At 38.0% G+C, this 11159-nt stretch overlaps 1 protein-coding gene across 3 annotated transcripts in view; it reads left to right on the top strand.

The window, feature by feature from the left end:
• Positions 1 to 11159, top strand: part of cngb1.S (cyclic nucleotide gated channel beta 1 S homeolog) — a 69337-nt gene that overhangs the window by 36725 nt on the left and 21453 nt on the right. For all 3 annotated transcript variants that reach the window (XM_041561258.1, XM_041561257.1, XM_041561256.1), the window contains exons 20-30: positions 115 to 156; positions 431 to 484; positions 1969 to 2062; positions 2763 to 2805; positions 4668 to 4824; positions 5053 to 5121; positions 5574 to 5731; positions 7225 to 7422; positions 7922 to 8130; positions 8649 to 8699; positions 10323 to 10409. In XM_041561258.1, the coding sequence (XP_041417192.1) occupies positions 115 to 156; positions 431 to 484; positions 1969 to 2062; positions 2763 to 2805; positions 4668 to 4824; positions 5053 to 5121; positions 5574 to 5731; positions 7225 to 7422; positions 7922 to 8130; positions 8649 to 8699; positions 10323 to 10409 (1162 nt within the window). The remainder of the gene's footprint in view (positions 1 to 114; positions 157 to 430; positions 485 to 1968; positions 2063 to 2762; positions 2806 to 4667; positions 4825 to 5052; positions 5122 to 5573; positions 5732 to 7224; positions 7423 to 7921; positions 8131 to 8648; positions 8700 to 10322; positions 10410 to 11159) is intronic.

The raw sequence follows: 11159 nt of genomic DNA, 5'->3' as shown, positions 1-11159 counted from the left end.
CATTATTACAAGGCCATTCCCAGTAAGAAAAGAGAGATCTGATGCTTGATGATTATTCAGATCCTAATAAACCTTTGAGCTGTTGTCCTTCATTCAGCTGCTTGTGTCCTTCAGGTGCCTCTCCTGGATCACAGAAGAAGATGAAGATGAGGCCGAGTATGTGTCAATCTTGGTGTGTTTTAGCACAAATTCAGAACACCATTCGAACATTTCTAACTCTCTTTCTCCCCCCCCCTCTCTCTCACTTCTGTTAGCTGTTACACCTGTTGTTATACCTGTGAGGCACTAGTTAATAAATGGGCACTTTTTATAGATGTCTCTCAGAAATATATCACAGACAATTAAGAAGTTAGGAGAGTTCGAATTGGTTTGTATAAGTAAATGCTACTTGAAATGCCTTTCCTTTTCTGTTTTTTTTTTTTATTTTCAGGCTGCAAGTATCATATTATGACAGTGAAAGTGAAGAACAAATCAAGGTGTCACAGTAAGTTTCTGTTTTTTATTTCATTAGGCTACCTCATCAGCAGGAGGAGAGGATAGCCTTTGCATGTTTAAAACCTAGTGCTGCACAGAAGAAAAAAAAAAAGGCTGTGGTAATACTGAGGCTCCTAGAAACTGCCCGCTAGCTCTTAGCAATCCTTCTCTCTCTTAGTTACAATGCAGCTTCTCCTAGCAACAGCATCCTTTCAAGTGCCCATACTCAGCTTCGATGGAAAGGAGCTCTCCTTCAGCCATAGGTGCTGAAAATATCATAATGCACATTCACTCTGACTAACAAGATAGAGGATTTGCCACTAATCTGCTGCCTGCTGTCCCAATCCACTTTTAAAATTAAAATCCTTTTGAGATTGAGAGCGAGGATTTCTAACATGAGTTTTTTAAATGAATTTGATGGATCATGAAGGTCTGGAACAGTCACCTGTGATGTACAGACCTATTTGGATACAAGTAGGTGATATTTACTTTTGCAACTGTACGGCTTTGTGTATACATAAACAGTAAGTTATAGAGGGCTTCTTTTCATTAGCTGACTGAAATCATTTTATTGTAATATTTTTGTTGTAGGGTCAATGTCCCTAATGTGCTGCCAGTGGGATGTTTTTGTGGGATCATACTAAGTTTCACTAAATAAACTTTTCAGTAACATGAAAGATTTATTGGTGAATTGTGGAAAAATGTGAGCATGCTGTACTGTAGTCTGAAATAATACATAGCTGAGGGTGCCATATAGACAGAGGAAACAAACAGTTTGTCTAGCAATACAAGGAACCCTTCAGGATATAATTTATTGTTTTTCCCTAAGTCAAACTTTAAAAATAACTCAGTTGCAGACAATTTATGGCTAGGTACAATCAATATGAAATATGGACATAATTACAGTGTGTTTGCATGGGTAAATTTAAAACAGACAATATAAAATTAAAGCTGATATTGCAAAATCACTGAAACTTGTAGAATTTTGAAATATGCCAAACTGTTGCACTCATTCCTACTAGTGAATTTCTCCCTAAACAAAGTGCAAAATAGGATTTTTATAAACTGAAGATATATGAGGGATATACTAAGAACCAATTACAAGCCAATAACAAAGGCCAACCATGCCATAACACTTGGGTTCCAGTATTATGTTTTCTTATTATTGTGATTTCCCATGTTCAGATAACCTGACAGTCATCACAAAGTAATATCAGTGGCAAGAAAGTGCATGTTAGGTATTGCCAAAATACTATTTAGATATAACATTCATATGCTATCTACTGAGCTCCAGTTTTCATACTTTGTGACCTGAGCCTCTAACGCCAACAGGTTTCATACCTGAGAGATGACTATATCTCATGGTGAATGATGGAGACAAGTCTGTTGTATTAGAGAAAGGCTGAGAAAGGCTGTGTGAATCTGAACACTACGCTGGGGAATTCTCGTTAAATCATTTTTTTCTCTCTGACATGTATTGTTCTGTTTTATCAGCAAGGTGATTTTGGCAGATCCACCCGAATACCTGGACACTTCAGTTCTTGTAGCTACTCAAGCTGGAGTGGAGGAGTGCAATTATTTAAAGCAGGTAATCTTTATATAGGCCAATGGAAAGCAGAATTTCTATATGGGCCTTAACTATAATTTTATCTTTCAGACCAGTCGGCAGGAAGGGAGATTTGTACAGTTCAACCAGTAAACATAGAAAGGGTCATAACTGTTCCTTATATACAACAAATGTTGGGCTGCTCTGTTTTGTTCTGATTGGAATTTGTCTTAAAATGCATAAATTTATGTTTAGCACATGCTAATACATTTTTAATTTTATTGATTCACTGCTTGAAATAATACTTTTTGCTAAAAGGGTTTAACTAGGGTTTAAATATTTTTAGCACTTGCGTAACGGGACAGATCTTGTTCACAAAACCTTCAGCATCTCTTTAAAACAGAACTGGCCTTGGCCCTGTCCCTTGAACATACAAGTCACAGCTTGACTACAAATCTCCTTCTGGTGCCAAGTTCACTGGAGAGGATGTAATTGCCAGGAGAAGGAGATTTAGATTTTTTATCCTTGCTTTCGGGGAGAATACTCCATTCAAAATCCCTGTATAATGAAAGAACAGTATGAAACACATTTTCAGCATAATTCATATGTAATTGCTTTTTTGTTTATGTATAGATCTATGTGTCTATCTTTGTCTATCTTTGTAAGTGAGTTTCACAGACAGAAAATGGAGCATTCCTTAAATAAATTGGAAAAAATTAAATCTACCCTGTTTCCTTCGTAGGTTTCGGAGCAGACTTTAAGCCCCTTGTCATTGCCAGAACCTGGTAAGGTGGATGTGGGAAAAATGTTGTGTTGTTTTTAAATATGTGTGCATAAAAAATGCTGAAATAAAGAAACAGGCCATCAAGTGCAACCCTTCAAAATGAAACCCAGTGCACATGTATCACACACATACATATAAATTAAGTATACCAGTGCCTATACCAACTAACTGTAGACCTTAAGATCACAATATTGGAAATTAAGCTTCACAAGAAGTAATGCAAGTCACTCTTAAAAGTGTTTAAAGAATCTGCCTTCAGCACTTTAGTTTCACATCTCTGCACTCTCTTGGCTTACAAAGGCCCAAAAACTGCACTGCATTCTCAATGTGAGGCTTTACTAGGAATCAATAAAGAGACAAATTTACGTTTTCATCCCTTATGCAAATGCCTTTTTTATGCAAGACCATACTTTTATTTGCTTTAGTAGCCACTGAGTGACATTGCCTAGAGTTCTTTTAATCAGTAGTTTCCACTCCTTATTATAGAATTCATCTGACTGTTTATATACTGTATGTGTCAGTAAGAGACCACAAGGATGTACCTAGCAAAATCTGGAAATGTGTATTCTCTGTACTAAGTTCCAGGTCTGGCTCCTGTTCAGCTCATTCTCCATAGGTTCTGCTGTTATGTCCCGTCACAGTGCAGATGTAGAGTTGTCCCGTCTGGTGCCTGAAGGTGCCCGGGATCGATGCCATTCCCAATCCAACATTCCTGATGCCTTAGATGACCTACCTAATGTACCCAGCTGCTGAGCCCCACCTCTTTCTCTGAGCTTCAAAAATGGAGTGCTGAATCCTTCCTTTTTGCGGATAGTGGCTTCCCCCCTCATGGCTTAGGTAGATCATTTCAAACTCCCAAAGCTTTCCAACAAACTGCTTTTGCTATCTTTATAATGCTAGTAGAATACTTTGCTTTTAGCTTCTTTTCAGATGCATGTATTGCTCAATTCCTTGAGGTATTAGTACAGGCATGGCGATTGGTATTTGCAATACTTAGCATTTACAATTTTTTGCAAGAGGTGGTGTTTTCTTAATTTGGAGCACCTTGTCAAATCTAATTTGCTGAAATTGTTTAAACATTAAAAAAGCTATTATTTTGCATTACAGTGACATATTTGGGTTGTTTACATTAAACACAAGATATGATGGCAAATTTACATCCACAAGTACAGTTGCAATCTCCGCAATTTCCCAACAGTCAGTTGCATGTAAAACCACTTTCATTTAAAGTACTTGTGTTGAAATGCTCTCCTTGCACTTCTGAATAGTTGCGCTCGATTCTGCTCAGTCCTTCCTGCCTTCCCTTCAGAATTGACTACTGCTGCAGCTATTGACCCAGGGGAAACCTGGAGCTACCTTCAACTCCTGATTCCCTTTGTGCCCACTGTCAGTATGTGCAGCTCACAGGTGCAGACATCATTCACATGGCAAATATTGGAAAAGAAGCCAGCTAGACTTTTGCGCCTGCAGTTCATTTTGGCAAATCAGATGCAATTTCGCAGTGCAGCACAATTCTGTCAAACTCATAGCCGCCTTACAACCACAATGATGCTGTATTTCGGGGGAACAACTGGGTGATTGTGTTTGAAACTGCACTTTGCTCGCTGAACTTGCATATGTAAATGGGCCCTATGATCTATAAATTAATGGAAATCAGTAAAAAAAACTGTAAAAAATAATACATAAATAATACATTAATGCGTTTCTGGAGAACCAGTTTCATACCTGTATCTACATCTATCTATTTATCATCTATCCATCCATCGGTGAGCTGCTATGTTTCTTTTATATCAATTACCTACTAAGGTTAATAGATGAGAGGAGAGCCGCATCAGCTATGTACAATGTAAAACTTATTTCTAGATGGAAGATTCTTTACACATCCAGCAGTCAGTATTGAAGATGTGGACTCTGGTAGTATAACAGATGCTCTGGAACATGAAGACCTTGTGAGGCCTCCAGTGTCACCATGTAGACATAGGACTCTTATAGTGCCTGTCACATCTTTGCCTGCTAAAAGGTAATTATAATACATACTTTAAGAGATTGCTAATGCCCTGCTAGCTATACTGTAGGTGAAATATATTCTCCTCCTCCTCCTTCTTCTACTTTCCCTTTCTACCTCTCTCTGCTGCTGCAACTCATGCCTCTCTCAACCATTCTCTCTTTTTCTTGTAAAAATCTGTTTTCTTGTTAAATCTGTTAAAGCATGCTGAGATATTTTCTGGGTCTTTGTCTGTTAATGTAGTACAAAGAGGACACAGTCCCAAGAAGACAATATGGAGGGTATATCTGATGCTGCATCAGAGGATGAAGAGTAAGGACTATTCAAGAGTAACATATTTCTCTGTACAAATTCAAGGGCATTATTGATGTTACAATGTTAGTTAGATTTAATGTAATAAGTGCAAATAATCTCTTTGAAGATACATTATTTATTGTGAAAATCCACCTTTTTTATTTTCAGGAATATTATTTACAAGTTTTTCCAATATGTGTCCCAGATTTCTTCTACATAAAACAGAATCTTCATACCAGAAATGATCATTATTCTCTTATCTGAGCCTTGATAGGATTTACCACTATAAAGGGGCTGGGAAAAGTTGCAAGTTTGAATCACTGGTTTCACTAGAAGTTACTTGCCCTTACAGCAAAATCAAAGTGACAAAACTATCTATATGCTTTGTGCTTGGAAATCCAGTGTAACCTTTTCTTGATCTAAGTAAGTTGGAAACACTGGGTTCACTTCTGTCCTCTTTATGTTCTCAGAGTTATGGAGAGATCTGCTTCAGCAATCAGTCACAGCAGCGCAAAAATAACAGAGCGCCTGCAGGAACTGGTTCGCATGTTCAAGGACCGGACAGAACGCGTTAAGGAGAAACTGATTGACCCTGAACTGTCCTCCGAAGATGAAAGTCCATCTGTCTGTTAGTATAATGATTTATACTATTACTTTTTTTTTATCTAGGGGCATATACAGTAGTTACAATCACAAAAACAAAAAAAGGAGCTATAAACTAGATGCCACACATGCACACACACTGCAAGTTTGGGTAGATTAAACTACTGACAACATATAGATACAGTTCAAAATATAGCATTTTTGCTTCTGTCACATAGATATTGGGACAGTGATCCTGCAGTGACACATTATTAAATACCCTTGTGGGTCATACATAGATGTCAAGATATAATAGATGTCAAGATATAATGTGGGGGTTTCCACTGCACAAAGCTAGAATTGCCACCCCTATCCATTATTTCTGTATCAGGTACAGGTACAGTTTGAATGGACCAAGCATGTTTCTACAAACTCACCATAATAGCGCCCTCTATGGCCCTTAACAAGTATGAGTTCAGAAATGTCACAAGATATAACCAGAGATAGCAATATTTTAAAGAACAGATGCAGGGTTAGAAAAAAATCTAACCTTTTTGTGTCTCCAAATTTGCCCTTATGACTTTTATTATAGGCTTTACTATGAACTTAAACTGTACATTTCTGAGGGGTCATCTTTTAGTTATGATTGATTCTAATGTTATTCTGCAAAGTTGTTTTTCTCCTTTATTAAATTGCATTAAATCAACAAAAGATCATTTAACTTCTTGAAATTGAAGAATATGAGCACTGAAGGTTAAATGTATTGTTAAATCACGAAACTCAGCCAGAGCTGGGCTCCTGTAGCATTTCTTTGGGAGTTTAAAGGTGAAATAAAGCTTAACCAAGAAGTAGGCTAGAAATGCTACATTATGGTTTGTGGTTCTGTGCCAGTCCAAGGCACCCACAACCTTATAGTAGTGAAGATCTGTGCCTCTAAAGATGCCCCAGTAGCTCCCTATATACTTTTATGCAGGGTCACAGCACATTCTCTGTGCTGCTGTCAGCTTAGTTTAGGGACTGACTCAAAATAAACTGTACATACAGAATACAATTGTCACAATACAAGGCTGATTAGTAATGAATTTAGATTCCTCGTTACATGATAGTTCTGAAACAAGGGCAATCAGTATCAGAATTTCAATCTGATCAGAAACAGAAGCAGCCATGTAATATCAGCTTAAGGAACAGGTGAACCTCATTTTCTTTTGAGATTTGAGATGACCCCTAAGATTAACTTCTCAGCCATTGCCCAGGCCACACTGAGTATGTGTGTATCACAGAAACTCCTGTGACAACTTTAAAAGCCTTGATCACTTCTGTTATAGAGATGTTCAAACTTTTGGCTGTGGCATTAAACTCAGTATATAAAATTTTGCATTTCTATCCATATTTGTTTTTTTGGTTCAATTCTCCTTTTAGCAATTTGCTCAATCTCCCTGTGCCATGGTGACTGTAATGTTTACTGTAAGCATTTTGGGCAGATATTTCATGTGTAATACTAATAGTATACAGTGTGATGATAATATATATCTGTTTTAGCTCCCTCCAAAAAAAGTGCACCGTCCCCTCCTCCTCCTCCTCCTCCACCCCCTCCAGCCGAAGAGAAGAAAGATGATGTTGAAGTCCCAGCAGAAGAGGAGCATTATTGTGAAATGCTATGTTGCAAGTTTAAAACCAGGCCCTGGCGTGACCGTCTCCTGAAACTCAAATTTCCATCCAGCATCGACCCTCTGACTAGTAAGATGGATGGAAGGGGGTCCATGAATTAAAAAAATTATAAGTCATTATCCCAGGATTTTATAGGAAGATAATAACCTAATTTTGAAAACTATTAGGACTTCAGAAGCAAGGTGGCAGTCCATGATCATAAAAATGCAGTAAAATATATTTATCATTGCAGGCTAACAGGTCAACTTAATGTGGACATACACGACCAGATTTGGTTGGGTAGTTTGGCCAGTTTTATCCATAAAATCCTGCTGTTCCAGTTATTTCAGTCAGTCAGCCCAAATAAACAGAACAATATAAAAGTGGCCATACATCTATTATGGCACCTCGTAGGGCATTCATCTGTTTAGTCTATGGGTTGTTTGGAAATCATAAGGTACAGCTGATATATACTTAATAAGATAACATCCCTGCTGCCAAATCAAAGCAGAAAGCAATATTGTACAAGCAGTCTAAGAAAGACCAACCATCATTTAGCCACATCTGAACTTTTATTTTCTGTTTCTAGATGTTATGTATGTGTTGTGGCTATTTTTTGTCGTATTGGCATGGAATTGGAACTGCTGGCTAATCCCTGTACGCTGGGCTTTTCCATACCAAACATCCAGCAACATCCATTACTGGCTGCTCATGGATTACCTGTGCGACCTTATCTACCTGCTAGATATTACCCTGTTCCAGGCCAGGCTACAGTTTGTCCGAGGAGGAGACATCATTGTAAGTCCGCTTGCAATCTTTGTCCATTCATAATGAAACAAATAATAAATAAAGTCAGTAGCCTCTGATAAATATTTATGTTTTGATCACATTACAGTATAAATATTCAAATCAATTCAATCAAAGATTTGCTTTCATTATTCAACCTGCAGTAGATTGACCAAAGTCAATTGCTAAAAGTGCAGTGCTGTCTGGTTCCTAGACATATGGCATCATCTCTGTTATAGTGCAAAGACAGAGACAACACCTGCAATTCGACTGGGGCTTACCCATTTTTTGCCAAGGATTTTTACATGGATCTGCATTGGGGGGTTGGGAAGTGAGGATGATCCTTGTGGTATTACTGGCAAACGTTCATCCTTATGGTATTACTTAAAAAATAAATGGAGTATGCTCCCCAGCTGAATTGCAAGGTTACAAATTACTGCCCTTGAGCACATTTTATCAGTGTAAGTATAGTAAATGAACTCCAGTTTATACAGTAGATAATACTTGCCATCTGATCTCTTTCTCTTTAGACAGATAAGAAACAAATGCGAGAGCATTACTTCAAGACTGATCGGTTTAAGGTAATTGTATGCAATTTCATTTCTTCAGGGCCTGTCCCATCAAATGTGGGGTCCAATTGGGACCATTTTGGTGGGGCCCCCTTGACAAAGTGTTGCTGGCTACTGTCACACTAAAGTATATAGGAAAATAGGGACATACAGGGCACAAAATAGATGGACAAAATAAGGTCACACAGTGCATGAAAGAGAGGGCAGAAATAGGGGCACACAGGACAAGAGAGAAAGAGGGGAAGGAAATAGGGGCACACGGCACAAAAGATATGGAGGAAATAGGGGCACACAGGGGAAGAGAGAGAGGGAGAAAACAGGGTCACAGAAGAAGAAAAGAGAAGAAGGAGATAGGGGTACTCAGGGCAAAAAAAAGAGGGAGGAAATAGGGGCATGCCAGGGAAGAGACGGAGGAAAGAGGGACACAAAGGGCAAGAGAGAGAGAGAGGGAGGAAATAGGGTCACATAGTGGACAAAAGAGAGGGATAAATTAGGGACACACAGAGCATGAGAAAGGGAGTATGTACATGGACAGGAGAGAGAGATAAAAATGGGGGCACAAAGTATACTGGGTCAGTCATGGTTGATGCAGGACAAGCTGATTCAGGTTGTAGGCTGGCTTGATCTGGGTTGGGGCAGGCTGAGCCTTTCAGGGTTGTGGGGCAGGTTTGGCAGCTTAATATGCTGGAGAATTTCTTATCAGTGCTGCTTCCTGGTGACGGGCATAAGGCCAGCCCTGCATATCTGTTAGAGCCATAGAGTAATTCTGAAGAAGAATGTATTCCTTACCTTTCATCAAAGATAGGCTGTCCTAGGCCCAACTGTATCACATGCTGCAACAAAACCCTGTTACAATAACATTTTACAACATGTTCCATGACATTACAGATTTAGGAGGCTTTCAAATATACAATATTTTAACCTTTATTATAGGGATCCTTTCATATTCATCAATGGGGATGGGGATTGCAAATTAACTGTGAACCAAAAATGATGTTGTGAAATGGTTAATTAGGGTAATATTATTTCCATTTAATCTGTTGAATCGAGTTTGTCTGTGTTGTAAAAAAAAAAATATATATATCTGTAAGTTCAGATAGAATTTATGCACCTTTTTTTGTACGCCTAACTGATTAAGCTTAATAAGCCATATTCTCATTAATTACCCTACTTTTCCTACTGTAATTAAGGCCCACTGGTAAGCAGGAAGTGAAAGCATATACAGGTATTGCTTAGGACCTGGGAAATTCTAGATAAGGGATCTTTCCTTAATTTGCATCTCCATACTTTACATCTGCTAAATATATTATAAACAGTAACTAAACCCAATAGAATTGTTTTACCACCCATATGGATTTGTGTAGCTCCATAGAACTAGGTACTGTTTTTTTTAACAGAGAAAATGTAAATCATTTTTAGAAATTCGAATCAGTTTAACACGGACTCTATGGGAGAGTGTTTTCCTGTAATTCATAACTGTCTGGAGAATCGATTTCCATAAGGGACTCCATGCCAGTACTTCTAAATATTATCTGTTAATAGTTTGTAAAATTAAGCATTAGAAATATACAGGCACGATAAAGTGAAGCCAGTCTATGTTTATGCTATTCTCAGTTTCTGTTTGCTTATTGGTAGATGGATCTCATTTCTCTTCTCCCATTGGATGTTCTTTATTTGAAATTTGGCGTCAAGTCTTTATTGAGATTGCCACGTATTTTAAAGGTATGTTTCTATCCCTCCCAATAATAAGAATACCAGAACTGTTTGGAAAACACCCAAAAGAATTGTCATACTGTACTGCACTTTCATTACTTCTCCATAATTTTACAGAGAGGGGGAGAAATTATAATATTCCTGCTGCCTGAGGTTCAGAAAGTAATGGCCCAGTTACAGCAAAACAAAGTATATGCAAATGTAAGAATCACTAAATGAATGGGGCTTTTATCAGTGCTTTAAGACTTTAAAGAAGTAGGCTAGAAATGTTGTACATTATGTTTTGGGTTTCTTTAACAGGCCAAGGCAACCACAGCAATAAAGATCTGTGCTTCCCAAGATGCCCCAGTAACTCTCCATCTTCTTTTCTGCTCATTCACTGTACATGCTCTGTGCTGCTATCACTTACTGAGTTAAGGACCAACTCAAAATATAAAGTACACATAGAATATACATTTTTATTATATAAGGCTGATTAGTAATTAATATAGATAGTTACTACATGGCAGCACAGAGCACAACCAGCTAGCATCAGAATTGAATAGTCAACCTTGTAGCACCAGATTATATTTCAGACCAACCTTATTTTCTTCTTAATTAATTAAGCTTAGCTTCTCAACAGCTACTCAGAGCCCACTGAGCATGTGAGTGTCACAGACACTTTCCAAGATGGTGACCTCCTGTGACAAGTTTGAAGTCCTGGATCATTGCTGCTGTTGAAAAGCTGAAACTTTAGACTGGTGTGTTAAGTTTAATATA

The sequence above is a fragment of the Xenopus laevis genome, chromosome 4S (genome assembly GCF_017654675.1).
Source record: "Xenopus laevis strain J_2021 chromosome 4S, Xenopus_laevis_v10.1, whole genome shotgun sequence".
Classification (NCBI taxonomy): Eukaryota; Metazoa; Chordata; class Amphibia; order Anura; family Pipidae; genus Xenopus; species Xenopus laevis.
The sequence above is the reverse complement of the archived record's forward strand: the minus strand, read 5'-3'. Positions and strand labels throughout refer to the sequence as shown.